Source organism: Lissotriton vulgaris, chromosome 10 (assembly GCF_964263255.1).
Source record: "Lissotriton vulgaris chromosome 10, aLisVul1.2, whole genome shotgun sequence".
Taxonomy (NCBI): Eukaryota; Metazoa; Chordata; class Amphibia; order Caudata; family Salamandridae; genus Lissotriton; species Lissotriton vulgaris.
Genome location: NC_141698.1, coordinates 803,941,472 through 803,963,427, shown reverse-complemented (window position 1 = coordinate 803,963,427; position 21,956 = coordinate 803,941,472). Strand labels below are relative to the sequence as shown.

The 21,956-nt window shown below is 43.8% G+C and overlaps 1 protein-coding gene across 1 annotated transcript in view; it reads left to right on the top strand.

Annotated features, from left to right (window-relative positions):
* Positions 1-21,956, top strand: part of LOC147688814 (transmembrane channel-like protein 2) — a 523,112-nt gene that overhangs the window by 60,195 nt on the left and 440,961 nt on the right. The window contains exons 6-7 of the mRNA XM_086939828.1: positions 1,800-1,898; positions 3,823-3,965. Coding sequence (XP_086795954.1) covers positions 1,800-1,898; positions 3,823-3,965 — 242 coding nt within the window. The remainder of the gene's footprint in view (positions 1-1,799; positions 1,899-3,822; positions 3,966-21,956) is intronic.

Sequence of the window (21,956 nt, the reverse complement as noted above, 5' to 3'; positions counted from 1 at the left end):
TGGTTAGGCCTGCGACACAGGGATGCATAGGCACACCAGGGGGCGGAGATGTGGATGGTGTTGGCCGTAGCAGCATTCAACATCCTCACGCCTTGTGGCAGCAATGCCATTATAAGGATCTGCAGGGCATGCTAGATCCCAGCTACATTCCACGGATGTGCAGCGGTGGCTGCCATCCTTTCTGCCTCCATTCACACCTTGTATTCCATGAGCCTCTGCATGTTTGGCAGCTCACGGCTGGTATCGCTGGAGCCACTCTGAGTGGGCAGGTGTTCTCTCTGCATCATGACTCCAGCAATGTCAGTCAGGGCTTTTTGGAGACCAAGGAGCGGGGCTACACACCCAAGGATGTTGTCAAGTTTGGTTGCCATGATGCTGAAGTCCAACCGCACCTGCTCAGAGGTCTCACTCTGGCACTCCACCACACTGCGTTGGAAGGCTATGTGTTGTTCCTGGGGGTCTTGGGGGAGTGCCGGTCTGTGGGTGCCTCATGCTGGGTGCTTTGGGTAGTTGTTGGGGTCACCTTTATGTAGCTGGGCTACCCTGATCCTGGAGGTGAGTGGCGGATGGGGTCAATGATGTCTTGGATGGCTTGGGTGTCGATGCTGGTATTGTCCTCCTCGTCATCAGTGAACAGTGGCTGGGACTGCTCTGCAGGAGGTGTTGACGGTGCCCCTGCGAAGTGAAGGGGAGATGGTGTATTACAATGTGTCCACATGTATGAAGCCACATGGTACATGTTGACATTCAGACTGCATGGCATTGTACATTGTGACATTCTGTAGATCTGGGCGAGGACCCAAAGTCATTGTGGGTGTACACTGTGCTTGATTGTGCATGTTAGCCATTGTGCCCATCTCCACCCATCCCCTCAGTACCTCGTGGTCACTCACCCTGGTGCGGTTGAGTTGTGTCCTGTAAAGCAGTGTCCGATCCTCCGACTCTGGCCACAGTGTCCACACTTATGACTGTCGACACCAGCTCCCCCATGTCATCCAGCTCGAGCTGTGGCACTGGGCCCCCACTTCCAGTCTGCGTTGCTGCCTTCTGCTTGGCAGCGAGTTTCTCCTTGGTCCGCCGCTTGATGTCATTCCATCGCCTCTTGACCTCGTCCATTGTCCTCTTGTGCTCCCCAACGGCATTCACCTTGTCCACAATGTCCCAGCATATTCTATTTTTGGTGCCCAATGACACGTTGGAGGTGACGAACAGTTGTTGATGGTGTTCCATCACCTCCGTGACTATGATCCTGTTTGCCTACGGATTGAATTTCATCTTCCTCTTCTTGTCCTTGCCCTTCCCTGTCCCTGAGGTCTCGGACTGGTCATTCGGGGTGCTTGTGGGGTTGCATTCATTCTCTGCGCCTGCTCCGGCTTCCTCCATGGTGCTTGGTTGTTGGTCAGTTTGTGTTTGGATGTTTTTTCTACTTTTTATGGTGATTTTTCCCACCTGCCAGGTATGTGTTGCAGGCCTGGTGCTGCTTATTGCTGGTTTCCTCATCGCGCTTTGGCCCATCGCAGGTTTTTTGGTGTTGTGGTTTGTGTTTTTGTCTCCATTGAGGTGGTTGTATCGCGGACATTGTCTGCGGTTTCGGCAGACTATCGCATGCTACCGCCGTGTTGTGAATTCCACGTTGACACAGGGTTATTTTTCCGCAATAGGCTGCGATGTTGAAAGTTGTGTTACGCTACTCTTGCGGTAGTTATCACACGTTCTTGTGAATATACCCATGAGTTTCATGCAGTAAAAATAAAAAAAATCTTTAGTATATTAACTTTCTCCTAACCTTTATCAACCAGATATTGATGGGAATGCCATATGGAAGTATGCCTCGGAAGACTGTACCAAGAAGTGAAGAAAAAACAGCCATGGATTTTTCAGTACTGTGGGATTTTGAGGTATGATAGTCTGTTTATTTCCCACCAAAATAGAATTGGCTTGCAAAGGATCGAGTGTGTCATGATGCACCTCCCCGCTCTAAAGGTGCTAAATAGCATATTATACTTAACTCATTTGCATATATGATGTTGCATTTTCCATGTCGATTTGGTTTAAGAGTATTTAAACAAAACCAGGATTCAAGGGTTTTAATTGTGTGAAAAATCACATTAAAAGTCATCATAACTATTAAGAGTTCTTTCCCCGGGTAAAATAATTGTTACTTGAAATCTGTGGGGCGGTAAATAGTGTTTTTCTTATTCCATTTTTTCTGAACTGCGGTAGTAAACTTGGATTTTACCTTTAGACTGATGTGATAAATGAATGTTCATTTATTAGTACAGTTACTCTAAAAAAGTATTATTGGCCCACGTTCATTTCCACTACCAGGGCATAAAAACAATACAAATGGGTAATTCACAGTGGCAGTCACCACTGCGTAGTTATAGTTAGGTCAAGCAGGAGGCCAAAAAAAAGTGGGGGTCCTAAAGGTACACTTTCCCATGTTAATTTGAATCTTTGCCCTCTGACACAGAAAAAAATTACTGAATGGAGTTACACTAAATCTGGCAAGAAGTGAGATCTTTACTCAGAAAGTCTGATCTTTGGCATTTGATGTAAATCCGATCAGCCGCTTTGGAGTAATCAGCATTTTAAGAGAGGCCCAGGTTGAGGATTTAGGGTACCAACCCTAAGAAAAAGCCATATATAGACGGTTGATCCAATGTGAGGCCAATCTGATTGGCCGACAGAGCTTTTTATCCCATCAGATCATTCAGTACTTCGGCACCAGTGCTGGTATGACGGTACCAAATTATTTGATTGGCAGATATATGCAATTAAAGGCGAAGATTCTGTTTGAATACATCAATAACTTCGTAAAAAACAACTAAATGATTAGTGGCATTGGTAATTTTAAAATATATTTTCATATGAATTTCCAAACGTGACTTAATATTAAATTTCTTTGACAGGTCACTGCAGTCTTCTGACAAAATCTGATTTGAATATAGGCATTTCTATTGTTATTCATTTAGGGCCATATGTATCAAGCCTTTTGCGATTCGTTAAGGCCGAAATTCGCAGAATTTCAGCCTTAGCGAATCGCAAATGGCCTTTTTTCCGATTAAGAAATGTATGAAAAATTAGCAAAATAAGGAATCGCAAAAAATTGCGATTCCTTATTTTGCTTAAGCATTTAAGGAATCACAATTTTGCGATTCCTTAAATGCTATGTATGAAGCTTTTCAAAATTGCGAATTCAGGTTTGGGAATCGCAAATTACCACCAACTTGTAGTTGGTGGTAATTTGTGATTTCTTTTAAATATGCACAATTGTGCATTTGTGAGGGTGGCATATGACGCACAAACATGGCCTTTGGGCATGTATGTTCGCCATATGCACACACATGTAATTTTCAGGGGTGCAGCAGGATGTCCTTGAGACACCCCTGCACCCTTGAAATATTTCTCAAATTGCGATTAGCAAATTGCGAATTCGCAAAATTCAGAATTATTGCCCAGTCATTTCTATGGGCCTCCTGGCCCATAGAAATGAATGGGAAATTATTCCTTATTTGCGAATTTGCAATTTGCAAATTTGCAAATAAGTAATAATTGGAAATCGCTAAAAAATAGCGATTTTCTACATACATTCCATTTTGCGATTTCTAAATAGCGATTCCTTAAAAATCGCTATTTAGAAATCGCAAATGGTGATGATGATACATATGGCCCCTTATCTTCTTTATCGAGCTCGATCACATTGGGATCTTTAAGCATGTGAATATTAAGCACAATACTAAGCCAATATTTAATTTAAATACAATTGAGTGGTTTTAAATGTTTCAATGTTTGAAGATATATCTTTTCTTGACGTTGCAGGGATATGCTAAATACTCAGCTCTGTTTTATGGCTATTACAACAACCAACGCATGATTGGCTGGTTGCAGTTCAGACTTCCTTTGTCATATTTCTTGGTTGGAGTTAGTGTCTTCGGTTATAGCCTGATGGTGGTTATAAGAACGTAAGTATTCAAAAATCCAGCTTTCGTAATTAAATGCTTTACCTGAAACATTTTCACTACAGAGGGTCTCATTACAAGCTCCCCCTATCTCCCTCCTTGACACCGCCTCCCCCCAACGAAGCTACCACAACAAAGGGTACCGGTAATATTAGAGGGGTCGAGTTAATGGGGATCGCAGTCAGTGGCTTTGGTACACTTGAGAAAGGAAAAATAACCAGGAAGTGGTCATTTAAGTCAATGGAAGATTGAATATTTCTTATTAGCGCCAGTATTTCACCCGTAGACTGAGTGTATGATTCAGTTCTGCTCATAAGTGAAACTATACCCTAGTTTTATTGGGCAAAGATTTGTTTTTTTGGGCAGGACAGAGTGATGTTGACTGACTTATTAACACTTGCATGTGCCCTGTTAGTCGTAGTCTTCTGGGAATTTGGATCAGTGATCCGTGACAATACTTACCTTAGGGATCTACAGTTGAGAATGCAAGGTGAGTGGCTTTCTCTGTTCTTTGTGCCCTTTGCTTTATTATGTCTCTGAGGCCTCAATCCAAGAAGTTAGGTCAGTTTGAAACAGATACCAACATCTTTTCTGTGCCCAACTTGAGTTCATAGGATGTGCAAACGATGAACATTCATGAGATGTGTTCTCCTTTAGATTTCACCAGGCAAAATTTGCAAAGGCATAAGATGGAAAAATTAGCGAAACCTGTGAAAATCCGATGTGCAAACGTCAATGCCATAAGCTGTGTTTTGCAATAACCTACTATTTGAAAGCACCTGCTGCAGAGTTCCTTGTGCGTCCAGCTTTCATGCAGAAATACAAATTTAAAGCTATCATGATTAATGTACCTGCTAGAGAGAGAGATTGAAGTTTTATCTAGTGACAGTTTTGACTCTCCATAAGGTAGCGCGGAGAGTTAACCAGCCTTTAGCAGCGCTTTAAAATGAATCAAATGTTTGTGAGAGAGGTGCTATGGAGAGATGAGGGGCCCGGTGATAATGATAAAGCTCGAGGAGGAGGCCATTGGGGGGGCACCGAAAAAAAAGATTGTGTCACCGGGCACCACCAGCACTAAAGCCAGCCCTGAATGCATGCAACCCTATTTCCTCTGAGTCTTAAAAAGCACAATTGGAGGCCAGTGAAGATGCAATGTCTTCTGATTATTTTCGATTTGTTCAACAGGTTCTGGTCAGCCTCCCATTTAAACTTAGACAAATAAACTGCTTTTCTCCTGTGGTGTTTAGTGATATTATGGCTGGAGATGTTCACAATAAGTAGATTTTTTTAGACATATTTGTCCCAACCTTGGCAAGACATCGAGAGTCAGTTTCTGTCTACAATCCCTGCAGGCATTGCAAGCAAGATTATCACATCAGTTACCTCGCATTAGACATCAGAATCTGCCACTAAAATACAGTACCAACCCAGAGTTGCCCTACAGCAAATACTAATTTACACAGGTGGAGCCCCATATGGAAACCTGACCAGCACTTAAAGGTTCTGTACTCAGGGCTTTCACTACTATTGTCTTAGTGCCTCCATGTATGAAGAGCAACAAAAGCATGAATGAGGTTAGAGCAGAGGACAGGTAGTGGTCTTCCAGAGTATTTGTGAAATAATTAAAGATAACGTTTTGGGAAAAACTATATTTTGTCATGGTAGACTGAAAACATATTCCAAACTCCACCCACTAGCCTAACATTCTGCCAAGTATCTTAAAAACCTGTTAATGACACGCATCATAAAAAATACCTTTTACATGCTATGTGGCTCTCCTATCATGAATATTTAGAGCACTGTCTCAAGGGTACTGAACTGTTTTACCAAACTAGTCAATCACTCTTCCTTCTCTAAAATGTATTTACAACACCTTAAACCTGCCCCAGTACCTCCACTGCACACAAAAGCAAATGCTGACCCCTCCTCTTCATTCAGCTAATAAAGTGCCTCTTATCGCACTCCCTCTTAACTTTAAAGCACCCAACCACTTGGTCTTCTAGTTTCTGACCTATTATTTTATCTCCTGTAATAATTCAACCACCTAAAATTTAGATTTATTTATTTATTTTATTTTTATTTTGCGTGTTTGTAGAGCGCTAGAATAGACTCCCAGGGGAGTATCTCCGCGCTTTATGACTGCCGAACCTACAGGAGAACAAGTTACATAACTGCAATCCAATTCTGAGACTGTATAGTTTGACCTGGAACAGAAACGTCTTCAGCTTTTTCCTGAAACCAGATGATTTTCAAGCTGCCTAAGCTGGAGGGGGAGGCCATTCCAAATCTTCGGTCCCCTTACCGACAGAGCCTTACCCCCTTGCCTTGCCCGCTTGATCCTAGGAATCATAAGAAGCAATTGATCACTGGACCGTAGAGCACGGGAAGGGACATACGGCACAAACTTGTCTGCGAGATAAGAGGGACCCAAACCATGAAGACCTTTATGTACCGTACAACAGATCTTAAAGGTGACTCTCTGACGGATGGAGAGCCAATGAAGCCTGGCAAGAAGTGGTTTTGATGGTGTTCTGGGAGGAGCATTTACCACCAGCCTAGCTGCAGTGTTCTGCACAACCTGCAACCTGTCCAGATCCTCCTCATTAGCTGACAGCAAGAGGCCATTACAATAGTCGAGACGACAGATAACCAGCGCCTGGACCAGGGTCTTTCTAATAGTGTCTGGAAGCAGTGGAAAAACTCTGCCCAGTAGTCCTATAGTTCGAAAACAGGACCCCACAATGTTGGTAACATGCTGCTTCAGGCTGAGTTCTTGTTCCAGACGGACCCCTAGGTTCTTGACTATCTGCTTAGGCTCAGGGACTGGGCCTAGGTCTAGAGGCCACCAGTCAGGAGCCCAGCAGATTTTAGCCTCACCAAAGAGCATGACCTCTGTCTTTGAAACGTTGCACTGTTCCTCCAAAGTCACCTCAGCCTTAAGCTCTGTCACAGAAGTGTCCAATTTCACAGCCACTACCAATCACAATAATCTCTGCATCAGCCTTTAAGGCGGTTATCCAGCCCCCATAGTTCTCCTGCCTCCCTATTTATCATTATAACATTTGTCAACTCATTTTGTTTTTTACGCTTTCCTATCGCTCCTTCTCAATCTGCTGGTGCTCCTTGCCCCCCATCTCAGTGCTTGAACTTCTTATTTTCTTCTTCCATATTACTTCCCTTGGTGACATTATCTCCCATATCAGCTTCTCCAATCACCTCTTTGCTGATACAACATCTTTTCATTCCCAGCTCAGAATGTTTCAAGCTATCCTATAGTAAAATCCTCACTATGTCTCCATGTTTAAATCCTCAATACATTGACAAAAAGCATGCTAATATACTTTGACTTTGACCTGCTACCCTGGCTTCTCCTATATCTTTTCCCTTGACATAAAATATAGAGCATGAAATGTAACTGCAGCAAGGGACAGATATCCTTCATCACCTCATTTGTCACTGCTACCAGTTTTCAACAATGGAAGACCTGAGACTTACTTTCCTTTCTGCCCAAGCATCATGCATCTCATTGAAGTTGATATCCTTTATAACTATTTTCCCCATCAAATGTCATGTATTTCATTGAAGTACTATTGCCCCTACACAAAGATCACACATCCAACAATATTTTAGATTGACTCCCCCATGCAATATCACATTCTTAGTCTTCAGGGCCCGATTGACCAATCCTCCAAGCGATGAATCCAACCCCTGATGAGACTCTGACCCCAAACTTCAGTAAATTGCATATTAGGTTTTGTACATCATGCATTAAATTTTGCATTTCAATAGTACAACACGTACCAACCTAGCTGACTACTAGTTCTCCCCAATCATATTTACTAGCTATATATGTTAGCACTTTGCTGTTGAAGTACATCTGATTTGCCAAAATAAATTCAGTATTTCATTTTTACATATAAATACAAACCATCAATATTGCTTCAAACTAAAACGCAGCAAAGTGTTAGCAGAATATAACTTAGATGGATACCATTCTTCATGTCAAGCAGTATTCATTCTGATAAGAGTAAATCATCCTGCTAGCATGGCAATTGGTTTGAGTTATGATGTACATTTTATGGATTGCATATTATAACTGGTTATTTTCAGTTTCTTTCTATTTTGTCTTCACTGAACCATAAGTAACGTTTAGCATTTTTTTTGTTGAATTTCTATTGTGTTATGCATTCATTTAATGCATTTTTATTGACCACAGTGCACAACCTTCAGCAGAGATTGATTACAGGGTCTGCACTCAACCCTATTGCATATGGTCTTTGGCTGTACACACAAAAAGATAGCTGCTGGGGCCTGACCTGTATCCCACTCTTTATTTTGACCTTCATTTTGACTTTATCCCCCTTGTCACATCGGCATAAAATCTGGTATGATTGAACTGGACTTGATTCCGAATCTTTGCCTTAATTCATGATGATGTATCAAACAGTACCAGAGTTATCAGTGAATGTAACTTTCTCCATTGATGAATGTTCTCCAAACAGGTCATATCAGCACAATGCTGAACCTGCTAAACGTCTGCCAAAGTTAGTGCAGTTTTATAAAACAATGCCAATTTTATTTGCAAGTGAACACTTTTTGGATCATCTCTTTAAATGCCCTCTCTCAATGGATCTGCATAAATTTAAAAATGCCAAGAGAAAGCTAAATATGTTAAGTCTCTCTCAAATTTCATGGTGATCCTGCAAACAGTTCCAGATGTATTAGCAATTTTTAGAAAAATGCTTGCCCCCTGACCTCATTCATCTGCCCTCAGCTAGAGATAACCTGATAATTGCCTTAAACATTTCATACAGATTCTGCAAACAGTACCAAAAGTGAACATTTTATTTCACCCCATTTACCTTTGTTTATCTCCCCATTTAAAGAAAACGACATTGTGCTGATGCACTCGCAGAATCGCTACTGTTTTTAAATTGCTTAACCTGTTTGGAGCCCTGCTCCGTTTTAAAAATTGTCAGCCATATTATCAAGGAAGCTGCGGTAGTTTATCGCCGCTTTACCGGCAGGAAACTGCCGATAAAGTGGCGATAATGGGCTTGATAATATGCGATTCGAATTTCAATCGAAGCCCAGGTTAGATGTTCACACATTTAACCTGGGCTTCGATTGAAATTTGAATCGAATATTATCAAGCCCATTATCGCCGCTTTATCGGCAGTTTCCTGCCGGTAAAGCGGCGATAAACTACCGCAGCTTCCTTGATAATATGGTCCTGTATTCCTGTAAAAATGTATTGTTGCTCGAAATTTAGCTTGGAGATCGAATTAGCTTTTAAGCTTAGTCTGCTTTAGTATTACTCAGTGACACCACGCTCCCCCTTTTTTCGCATTGCAAGCACTACAATAGGAAATAATATAGGAAATAATAGCACACTTCACCACTTTGGTGATTCCTTCGCCGCCTCACGCCGCCCGCCATCTTGGAGGTGAGCTAGAGACGCTGACACCACGCTTTGTGTGTTAGCGGGCTAGTCTTTGCAAGTAACCCGGCACACCCTATAATTAATCACCAGTATGCAGGCGCGCAGCGATCGCGCGCAGCATCGCGCCGGAGGAGCGCCAGAGGAAAGCCCGTCTGTGCCCGTCCGGGCCAGAACGGAACCAGGGGCCAGAAATTCTGGTCTAATTCGCACATTCTCGCCCGAAGCTCTGTGGGCTTTAAAGACAGACTCTATCCGTCTTGATGAAAGTACCTTGGCCAATCTGCTAGCTGAAGCCCTAGTGGAGAATACAGGTATAGGCCCCAGGACTCGTCCCACTGTTGCTAGCCAGCAGTCACATGGCCTCAGATTAGCGACACTTAATACGCGCTCCTTACAAAAGCACCATCTTGAAGTCTTCTCTCTACTGCTCGATGGAGACATTGACATCCTTGCACTTTCTGAGACATGGCTGGGCTCTGCCTCCCTGCCTGACATTTTGGCCGCCCTACCCCAGATTATGACGCAATTTGGCATAACCGCCTAAATGATTGTAAAGGAGGGGGTGTGGCCTTTTTGTTTAAGAAATGTCTCGTAGTTAAAGAGATTGTAGCACAAAATTGTGCCAGTGCAGAGCTGCTAGGGATAAAAGTCTCATTTAAATCCTCATGTATCACGATAATAGTGGTCTACCGCCCGCCACAAAGCTCCCCAGATTTCAATGACGTCCTTTTTGAGCTTTTAACGGACTTGGCCACCAGATATAAGTCCCTTTTGGTGGTTGGCGATTTCAATTACCACTGGGACAAGGTACCCAGAGGCCCCACGGAGACTGAGTTTGAGGCTAATCTCTCGCTGCTTAATCTGCGACAGCTAGTGGTGGGTCCTACTCACGTGAAAGGCCATACACTGGACCTTGTTTGGTCCTCTTTACCTAACATTGAAATAACGGAGATAAGCCCATGCTTCTGGTCAGATCATTTTATGATAAAGTGCTGGGTTCCAGGCGATCCTGGAGTAAGATGGAAGCAAACCTCCTAATTTCAACCCTGCTCTCCTTCCCCCCCCCTCACCCCATATGAATGGCATAGATCTGGACCATGATGTTAGGATCTTAAATACCTGGATACTCGCCGCCCTGGACAAACTTGTCCCTGAGCAGTTGGAGAGCACTAGAACTAAAGGGAGAGGAGCGCCTTGGTTTGACGCCTCCTTGAAACAAAAGAAGCAAGCCCTTCGTAAGGCAGAGAGAAGGTGGAGACTCTATTATAGCCAATCAGACGCCGAAACTTTCAAACCCCTGCTCTCAAAATACAAGGCAGACATCTTGGAAAGAAAGGCTGCTTTCTATGAGGGAAGAATTAGGGAGGCTACTAACATACAGCGAGAGACATTTACCATTCTAAGGGAACTTGCACAACGTGAAGGGAAAATCTCAGTGGGCGACCAACCTGACGGTGACTCTTTTCAATCCTTCTTCCTTCGGAAGGTACAGGACATCATCACTGACATCAATGCACGGCCAGTCACAACCATGCTGCCTAGCCAGAATGTTCAGGTGCCATCCATGACTTTGGATAGCTTCCCTCCCATTAATGACAAGTGCCTAGCTGAACTGGTCGGTCAAATTAAATCAGGCTCTAGCATAGATCCATGTCCCCCCAAAATCTTTAAAATGGCTCTGCCAGGCATTCAGCCCCAGGTACTGAGTCTACTGAATAACTCACTTAATTCAGGCTATCTGCCGACTCAGATGAAAGCATGTTCTCAGCACTCTAGCCGGCCATCTGGAAGAACACCATCTCCTTCACACCAGGCAGGCTGGGTTCCGGCCCCAACACAGCACAGAATTAGTCATGGCCTCGGTCGCCGATGAGTTGAGAGTCAGGGCAGATAACAAACAGCCCTGTGCCTTGATTCTATTAGACTTTCGACACGGTCAGCCACACCATCTTGCTGGACTGTGTCGCGAAATTGGGGATCACAGGCCAGGTGCTAAAGTGGCTAGAATCCTTCCTGTCAGGTCTAACCCAGAGAGTGCAGCTAGGAGACCAACTGTCTGAGATCCGCGACGTGACCTGGGGAGTGCCCCAGGGGTCGGCGCTATCCCCCCTGCTTTTTAATATCTATCTACAACCACTGGTGGAGGAGCTTATGCGTATGAACTGCAAAATCTTTAATAACGCAGATGATACTCAGCTCTTAGTCCGGCTGGCCAACACCAAAGAGGCCCAGGAATCAGTGAGGAACCTGCTCTCATTCACAGTCAACTGGATGACTAACAATCTGTTGAAAGTGAATGCTGACAAGACAGAGGTGCTGGTGATTAGCAACAAAGAGGATCCCTGGAGTGACCTGTACTGGCCCCCCGAGCTAGGAACCACTCCATCTCCTGGCTCTGTGGTAAAAAGCTTGGGGTTAAGGATCGATGCTGACCTATCAATGGCCCCTAAAGTCTCTGCTGTGGTCGGATCCTGCATAGGTGTGTTGAGGCAACTGCGAAAGCTAGTTCCCATCCTATCTGCCCGAGAGTTGCGATTCTGTAACGGCCCCAGACTGCAGTCAGCGGTGGGAGGCAGTAGAGGCTGTGAGGGGCATACGTAAATGCGAAGTCTTTCTGCCCCTGAAGTATGTATATTGACAGGATCCAGAGCTGACATTCAGGTGCTGCAGGGGGTGTGGTGAGACACTCTGCCTGAGACTAATATTTCTAATCCAGAACTTACGCTGCCACATGAGATATAGCGAGCAGCACATTAGGAGCTTACTATTGCATTTCTCTACTGCTACATTGGTTCTGTGCTGCCCCGATCCCCTCTCTTCGCTCTCTTGGTATACAGGGTATATTAATAGGGTGTGGTGGACCCATATTGGGTAAAACTGTTCCCTTTGTTTTGACCTTTGCTTGCCTGGACTCAACTGGACTTGAGCCCATCCACGAAAGGGGAAACCTACAGGGGTTGGGAACCAACTGCTGCTGGTAGGTGGTTGCTGCTATAATTACAGTATGCGCACACTCAGTGTTAATGCAGTCCCTTCAAACTATTCTACCCCCTCTGAGAGGCAACGCCAGAAGGGCACCTCAGAGAAACCACCAATGAAAGCATGAGCACTGCGGCAGGCACAGCAGACAATGGACACTAAAGTGCAGCAACTCCTAGAAGCTGTGCGTCTGGAGGTTCCTTCAACTCAGAGGGGAAGTGAGAGTGGATCCGAAGTGATTAACAGTAGAGATATCAGTATGGCGCATGCAGAAACAGTAGAGAATGCAGAAAATAGTAACTTATTGAACGATTGCATAAAAACAACTACAGCTGAACCTTTCTCTACCCCCTTCTGCTGGAAAAAATACCCTCTTTTTCCCAAATCTCACTTTGCCCCCTGCAGCCTCAAGTGGGTGTATAGTCAAAATATCGAGTTTTTTATATCGAATTACAGTAATATTGATTACAAAATATAGAATGAACACAATATAGAATTGACAGAATATAGACTACAAAAATATCGACTAGAACAGCATTAATATCGACAGCTAACCAAAAAGGGTTTCCCGGCGCCTAGACTCAGCTACTTTGAAAGACAGAAGAAGGGAAATGGCTATTGAGATTATTGTTCAAATAGCCAGGTCTTAACATGCCTTCTGAACCTGGCATAATTTTCTTCCTTTCGGATGAATGGAGGAAGTGTGTTCCAAAGGGATGGTCCCAGATGGGCGAAAGATCTGCCACCTACTCTTGCCAATTTGAATCTCGGCACACCGAAATTGGCCGCCGATTGTGACCGCAGGTTGCGCTTGGGGGTGTAGGGGTGGGCTAGAGCTAGGAGGTATTTAGGAGCCGTGCCCGCTTTAATTCTGAACATATAGTTCAGGGCTTTGAAGCGGATTCTGTTTTCGACTCTGAGCCAGTGGAGTTCCCGGCGGTGACTCGAGACTCCGGAGTTTTTAGGAATTTTACACAGTAGACGTACTGCTGCGTTCTGGACCAATTGTAGTCGGCCGACTACTGATTTGTTAGCTCCCAGATACAGAATGTTGCCGTAGTCAATCCGCGATGTTATAAGGGCATTGACTACGGTCTTTTGTGTGGAAAGAGGCAGCATCCAGAGGATCTTCCTCAACCATTTGACTATGGTGAGGCATAGACCCGTAACTTTACTGGCCTGTTGATTCATGGACAGGGAATTGTCCAGAATAAAGCCCAGATTCCGAACATGGGTCACCGGGGTAGGAAGAGCGCCCATCTGATCAGGCCAGTGTAAGGGATTCCACAAGTCTCGATGTTTTCCAAGGACCAAGATCTCTGTCTTGTCACCATTGAGTTTTAATTGGTTTCTCGTCATCCAGTTTAGTATGTTTTGGAGTCCTACTTTAAGTAGAGAAGGGGAATTTGGACAGGATTCGGACAGGGAAAAAACGATTTGGGAATCGTCGGCGTAGATCATAAGGGTGAGACCAGATTGTTCCACAAGGTCGGCCAGGGGTCTAAGATATAAATTAAAGAATAAAGGACTTAGAATAGATCCCTGCGGCACTCCATGGGGTGCCGGTAGGGTATCCGAAGAGGCTCGTGAGGAAGTAATTTGAAAGGTTCGTTCCGCCAGGAAAGACTGGATCCATTCAAGGGCCTTTCCGCGTACACCATTTTTGTGCAGTTCTTTGATGAGAGTTTCGTGGGAGATGGTGTCGAAGGCCGCGCTTAGATCTAATAGCACAAGCGCGACCGTCTGACCTTGGTCAAGGAGCTTACGAATGTGCTCAGTGACACCAAGCAGGGCGGTTTCTGTAGAGAAACCAGCCCTGAAACCCGACTGTCAGGGGTGCAGCAATGAATTTTCTTCTGCAAAATTGGATAGTACTGAGTGCACGTGCCTCTCCAGACATTTGGAAAAGGCAGGGAGTAGGGATATAGGTCTGTAGTTGGCAAGGATTTCCGGGTTTGCTGTAGGTTTTTTCAGGAGAGGTGTGACCATGGCATGTTTCCATATGGCTGGGACAGTGGCAAGGTTAAGAGAGGAGTTCAGCAGATTAGCGATAATCTCCAAGGAGCTGTCGTCCAGTTGCTTGATGATTTTAATTGGAATAGGGTCCCTGGGGGAGCCGGATTTGATGGTTTTAAGAATCACTTTCAGTTTGTCTACTGTGAAGGCAGGCCAGGATTCCAGTACATTGGCACAGGAGGGAGTTAATTCTGAGTCAGAGGAAGGAGGAGTTAATTCTGAGTCAGAGGGAGGGGGAGGTTCTTTATCGTTCGCAGTAATGTCTAGGATGATTTTTTCAATTTTTTCCGTAAAAAAACATGCTAACGCCTGGCACTGTTGAGTGGTTAGTGGGGGTGCTGCGGCTATAGTATGAGCGCCAGCCAATTCTTTGACTTTATTGAATAGGGTTTTTGGCATATTAGTGGCTTCCATGATAGTTTTTGAGACGAATGCAGCTCGTGCTTTTGCGCAGGCCGTGTGGTAGAGATTCCTAGCTGCCTGATAGCTTTTTTTAGCTTCATGGGTGTAGTGTTTTCGCCATTTGCGCTCAAGCGCTTTGCAGTTAGATTTTTCGGTTTTTAGGGTGTCATTGAACCATGGAGCCGGGTGGCGGTGTCTGCTCCCTTTGATGCGAGAAGAGGGCAAGCATTGATTGGCGGCATCGCTGAGCCACTTTCGTGCGGCGGCCGCTAGGCTGTCCATGTTTAGGCTGTTATTCGGAGGGTTGGCTTGTAGTGCCGAGTTGAGCATTTCTAGGTCAACTAGTTTCCAGTTTTTTCTGGATGTGTCATGGAAGTCGTATTGCAAATTGGGGTTGGGAGGGAGAATAATGCTGAATTTTATAAGGTGGTGATCAGACCAGCATATGGGCGTGGTGGCGAGACATTTTAGCTCTTTAATGTTGGAGATTATTGGGTCCAGCTATGTGGTAGGGTCAGAGTTGATCAGAGATAGGTTAAGGGCCTTCAAGTCATCAAGTAGGTTTGAACAGGAGGTGACGGAAGGGTCTTCTAGGTGCAGATTAAAGTCGCCCAGCAAGGAAAAGTTACTTAAGGCGATAAGATATGGGGTGATAAGATTAGCTAGATTTGCTGCCCATTGGGAGAAACTACCGGGAGAGCGATATATCAACAGGCCTGACATCGTGAAATTAGGGTTCAAGGAAATTTTGAAAAGGCCCGCTTCACAATCTGGGATAGCTACTGGTTCAAGTGTGCATTTAAGATCTCTATGAAAAATAATTGCTATTCCGCCACCGAGTTGTTTGTTCCTATCAATCCTGGCTATGGCATAGTTGTCAGGGAGGGCGGTAGCAACGTCCGGTCCGGCGCTGTCATGTAACCATGTCTCGGTTAAAAAGAGGACGCTAGGTTTGTTGTCTAATAAAAGGTTAAGGATGTTGTGTTTATGTTTTGGTAGAGAGCGACAGTTGGTGCTGAGGAATACGTATTTTAGAGGCTCAATTTTAGGCGGTAGTTTGCGTTTCCTGTGTCTTCTGGGGGTGTCAGGGTGGGGTTGACATATTGTAATGGTCAATTTGCAGTTAGCACAGGAGCGTACTCCAGTTTTATGTAGATTAAGTGTAGTGCACCTAAGGTTAGGCGTAGGGCATAACGCTTTCATTTCCGACGAAGATCTTACCATCCTTATTTGTTTAGGTGGAGCATGAGCCTCTGCCCCGTGCCCCGTCCTGGCACGGACGGGCACAGATGGGCTAGTCTTTGGCGTGTCTTCGGCGTGCCGATGGTGTGCCCGCTGCGCTCGTTCGCTGCGCTCCCCAGGAGTGGGCATGGTAATAAGGTGGAGGAGGGGGCGTGGCTATTTGGGAGGGGCGTGGCCCCGACTCACGTGGGTGGTGACGATTCTAAGGGAAATTAGTCTTCCCCCAAACAAGCAGCGCTTGAGTAGGTTCCGCAAATTCTACACAGTTAGCGTTTATAAAATCAAACACGGATGGTGCAAAGTACAAATACAGTTTTAAAAATTGAAAAGCGACACCCTCGGCTTCCGCCTCAAGGGTACTGGCTGGTCAACACCGGCTGCAGGTCAGCGCGGTTGTTTTAAGCCTCCGGGAGGGGGCGTGGCTATTTGGGAGGGGCGTGGCCCCGACTCACGTGGGTGGTGACGATTCTAAGGGAAATTAGTCTTCCCCCAAACAAGCAGCACTCGAGTAGGTTCCGCAAATTCTACACAGTTAGCGTTTATAAAATCAAACACAGATGGTGCAAAGTACACATACAGTTTTAAAAATTGAAAAGCGACACCCTCGGCTTCCGCCTCAAGGGTACTGGCTGGTCAACACCGGCTGCAGGTCAGCGCAGTTGTTTTAAGCCTCCGGGAGGGGGCATGGCTATTTGGGAGGGGCGTGGCCCCGACTCACGTGGGTGGAGACGATTCTAAGGGAAATTAGTCTTCCCCCAAACAAGCAGCGCTCGAGTAGGTTCCACAAATTCGACACAGTTAGCATTTATAAAATCAAACACAGATGGCGCAAAGTACAAATACAGTTTTAAAAATTGAAAAGCGACACCCTCGGCTTCCGCCTCAAGGGTACTGGCTGGTCAACACCGGCTGCAGGTCAGCGCGGTTGTTTTAAGCCTCCGGGAGGGGGCGTGGCTATTTGGGAGGGGCGAGGCCCCGACTCACGTGGGTGGTGACGATTCTAAGGAAAATTAGTCTTCCCCCAAACAAGCAGCGCTCGAGTAGGTTCCGCAAATTCTACACACTTAGCGTTTATAAAATCAAACACAGATGGTGCAAAGTACAAATACAGTTTTAAAAATTGAAAAGCGACTGAACAAAATATAGACAACAAAAATATCGAATGTGAGGTAAGTAAGTTAATATCAATTTTTTAAAGTGTTTTTTATGTTACTATATGTGTGAAAAGTGCATATTTATTTTATAATTAATTTTAATTAATTAATTTTATGGTATTTTATTTTTGCGTAGTAAAAATTAGTTGCGGGTTGTGGGTTTATAGGGGAATAGGGTGGGAAGTAATTTAAATATAATTAATTAAATATGTTAATTTATTTATTGGTATTTATATTAATTAATTGTTAATTAATTATTAATTGGTAATTAATTAAAATGTAATTGGTAAATCATTTTAATTAATTTATTAATTGATAATTAAGTTAATTATATTAATTTATTTTCTGTAGCGGGTTGTGGGTTTATAGGGGAATAGGGTTGGAAGTAATTTAATTATAATTAATTAAATATGGTAATTTATTTATTGTTATTTATTTTGAATTAATTTTGAATTTATTATTAATTGGTAATTAGTTAAAATAACATTGGTAATTAATTTAATTGGATAATTGATAATTATGTTAGTTATATTAATATATTTTCTGTTGCGGGTTGTGGGTTTATAGGGGAATAGGGTGGGAAGTAATGTAATTATAATTAATTAAATATGTTAATTTATTTAAAAAAATCGTTAATTAATATTTGGAAATTAATTAAAATGTAATTGGTAATTATTTTAAATTAATTGATTAATTGGTAATAATTAAAATATATTTGGTAATTCATTGTTACTTAATTTAAAATTGGTGAGTAATTAAAATATAAAAGGTAATTAATTTTTATTAATTGATTAAATGTTAATTATGTTAATTATTTTAATTTCTTTTCAGTGGTGGGTTGTGAGTTTATAGAGGAATAGGTTGGGAAGTAATTTAATTATAAATGATAACATTGTTTCATTTATGTATTGGTTATTTTTGTATTAATTTATTATTATTTTGTAATTGTTAATTAATATACTGTTAAATGTTAAATACTTGTATTAGTAGGTAAATTTTTTAAATAATCATTTTGTATTTGTATTTTTATTTGATTAATTAATTTATTATAAAAAAATTATAATTGTGAGGATGGGGGGTGTCACAATTTGGATAACTTTACCACCCCTCCTCCCGAGCTGCTATGAAAGATCTGCAGCTCTATAATTTAAATGTAAATGTATTGTGATTTATATAGCGCACGTATCACCCAAAGGCATCAAGGCGCTTGCCTTGGGAACCCGTCCTGGTATTCCCCTGTGAGATATCCCCAGCAGGGTATCCACAAGGTGAAAGCCAGGCATCCCGCCGCGAGGGGCCGTAGTGGAGATTAAGCAAGCTATTGCCCAGAGTCGCAGAGTGTGAACCCGTGAGTCGAGTAGGCACCGGAACGAGAATTATCGAGTCCGTGGAATTTTTTGAGTCCAAGACCCGCCGAGGCGGGGAATTGAACTCTGGTCCAGGACCGATCTCAGCTTCCGGGTCTGCCGCCTCTAACCCCTCCTGCCCCGCCTAAATTGCTTGTAGATAGCTTAGATATCCTTGAGCCCTACATTAGTCATCTTTTGGATCTATCATTCAGGACCCATACAGTGCCCGATGGTTGGAAGCAGGCGGTGGTACTCCCCCTGCAGAAAAAACCCAATGTCAGTCCAGAGGAACTGGATAACCTACGCCCCATCTCGCTACTGCCCTATATGGCCAAGGTGGCAGAAAAGGTAGTTAACTGTCAACTTATGATCTATGTGGAGGAAGCTAATCTGCTCCACCCTACTCAGTTTGGGTTTAGGTCACTCCACTCAACTGAGCCTGCTCTGCTGATGGCCATTGAGATGATCAGACATGGAGAGGATGAGGGACAGACTATGGCCCTCATCCTCCTGGACCTGAGCGCCACCTTTGACAGTGTAGCACACTTCACTCTGCTGCAGTGTCTGAATAGTGTCTGAATAGGGGCGGTGTCTCAGGGGCGTCATTGAAGTGGATTAAATCCTTCTTGACAAATCGCGTATACCAGGTGAGACAGGGGGAATATTATTCTAAAGCGATTAAGTTGGATCAGGGTGTGCCCCAGGGCTCGGCCGAGATTGTTTAACCTCTACGTTTCCCCAGTGGCTAACATAGTCGAGGGCCATGGAATGCGTATTGTGTCATATGCCGATGACACGAAGCTGGTCATCTCGCTATCATGGCGCCGAATCTGGCGGCACCCAAATTCAGAGCCTGCATGCAGGAGCCCACCTCCTGGATGACTAACAACTGCCTGAAGTTGAATGGTGGCAAGACAGAGGTGCTCGTGGTGGGGGGTGGGCTATCTGTGTGGTCATCGGCATGGTGGCCTCCCTGTCTAGGACCGATCCCCACACCATGTCAACAGGCGAAGAACCTGGGCGTTTGGGTTGATTCGGACCTTACCTTTGCGCCACAGATCAGTCGGGTGTCCGGGGTGTGCTTTGGGGTTTTGAAAGGTCTACGCAAAATCATGGACCTTCTCCTCACAGAGGCCAGACGGATGCTGGTACACGCCCTGGTTACCTCACGACTGGATTATGGCAATCTGTTGTACCTAGTTGCCACGGCTAGGAGCCTAGACCGGTTGCAGGTGCTGCAAAATGCTGCAGCACGGTTGATTTTGAGGCTCCCAGGAGAGCTGCCTCAAGGCTCTCCACTGGCTCCCAGTCAGGAAAAGAATTATGTTCAAGGCCTTATGGACCTGTCATCGCATTATTGGAGGTAAAGGACTCAGGCCCATGCAAAGCCTGATTTCACTCTACGTGCCGGGACGTTCTCTGAGATCTACCGGGACGGGCCAGTTAGTAATCCCTAAAGTTAAAAAGGCCCGCATGGGTGGCAGATCTTTCCGGCTCCTAGCAGCGAGGAGCTGGAATAAACTCCCGCTTGAGCTTCGTCTCGAACCTTCGGAGGTCAGGTTCAGAGGAAAGTTCAAAACATATCTGTTTCTTCAATAACTGGGGCGCTGAAGTTCAAAGGGGCGCATGCAGCTTCTACTCACTACAGCGCGGGGACACGCCGGATTGCGTAACCAGGCGCTTTATAAGCTTCTATATTATTATTATTATTAATAATTATTTTTAAAAAATGTATTGGGATTAATATTTAATTAATTTTCATTCATATATGAAGTATTAACATTCCCTACTGTTGCACTCTCTGGAGTGGGAATGGTAATTTTTACCCTTACGCTAGCCAGCGCTTTCCCGACAGTTGCACTCACTGGAGTGGGAATAGTAATTTTAACCCCTACGCTATCCAACGCTTTCCCTACTGTTGCACTCACTGGAGTGGGAATAGTAATTTTTACCCCTACGCTATCCAATACTTTCCCTACTGTAGCACTCTCTGGAGTGGAAATAGTAATTTTTACCCTTACGCTATCCAGCGCTTTCCCTACTGTTGCACTCACTGGAGTGGGAATAGTAATTTTTACCCCTACGCTCTCCAACGCTTTCCCTACTGTTGCACTCATTGGAGTGGGTATAGTAATTTTTATCCCTACGCTATCCAATGCTTTCCAGACTGTTGCACTCTGTGGAGTGGGAATAGTAATTTTTACCCCTACGCTATCCAACGCTTTCCCTACTGTTGCACTCACTGGAGTGGGAATAGTAATTTTTACCCCTAAGCTATCCACTGCTTTCCCGACTGTTGCACTCCCTGGAGTGGGAATAGTAATTTTTAATCTCCCGCTATCCAACGCTTTCCCTACTGTTGCACTCACTGGAGTGGGAATAGTAATTTTTACCCCTACGCTATCCAATGCTTTCCCTACTGTTGCACTCACTGGAGTGGAAATAGTAATTTTTACCTCTACGCTATCAAATGCTTTCTCTACTGTTGCACTCTGTGGAGTGGGAATAGTAATTTTTACCTCTACGCTATCCAATGCTTTCCCTACTGTTGCACTCATTGGAATGGGAATAGTAATTTTTAATATCCCGCTATCCAACCCTTTCCCTACTGTTGCACTCATTGCAGTGGGAATAGTAATTTTTACCCCTATGCTATCCAATGTTTTCCCTACTGTTGCACTCTCTGTAGTGGGAATAGTAATTTTTACCTCCACGCAATCCAATGCTTTCCCTACTGTTGCACTCTCTGGAGTGGGAACAGTAATTTTCACCCCTACGCTATCCAATGTTTTTCTACTGTTGCACTCACTGGAGTGGTAATAGTAAATTTAACCCTCTCGCTATCCTACGTTGAATATGTTTTGTATATATATATATATATATTCACTGAAAAAACCATAGGTTTTAGGCCTTATATAGTTAGGAATTAGCATTTAAAAAACCTTGAAAATTCACTGGAAAAAACATAGGTTTCAGGCCTTATATAGTTAGGAATTAACATATAAAAAACCATTGAAATTGCTCCTATATAGTTAGTTGGACTAACTCATACAAAACCATTGAAATTGGTCCTATAGAGTTAGTTGTACTAACTATATATCGCGCACCCGCAATCCACTGCTGATGATGTCACATATTAAATCATTCATGACAAGGTCAGTGACATCACTGATGACATCTCAAATGACATCACTGATGACATCATCCAGTGAATGTGGTTTGCTTCGTTATTTAAATATTCATTATATATAGCAATTTGCATTGAAAAAGGAGTGGATATATTAAAATAAATATTTGGATGGAGGATTTAGTAGCAGTGTAATTGACTGTTTACTTGACCAATTTATAGTGTCTCACTAAATATAGTGGATAGTGACTAAACTGTTTGAATATCTGTATCTCTTTGTCA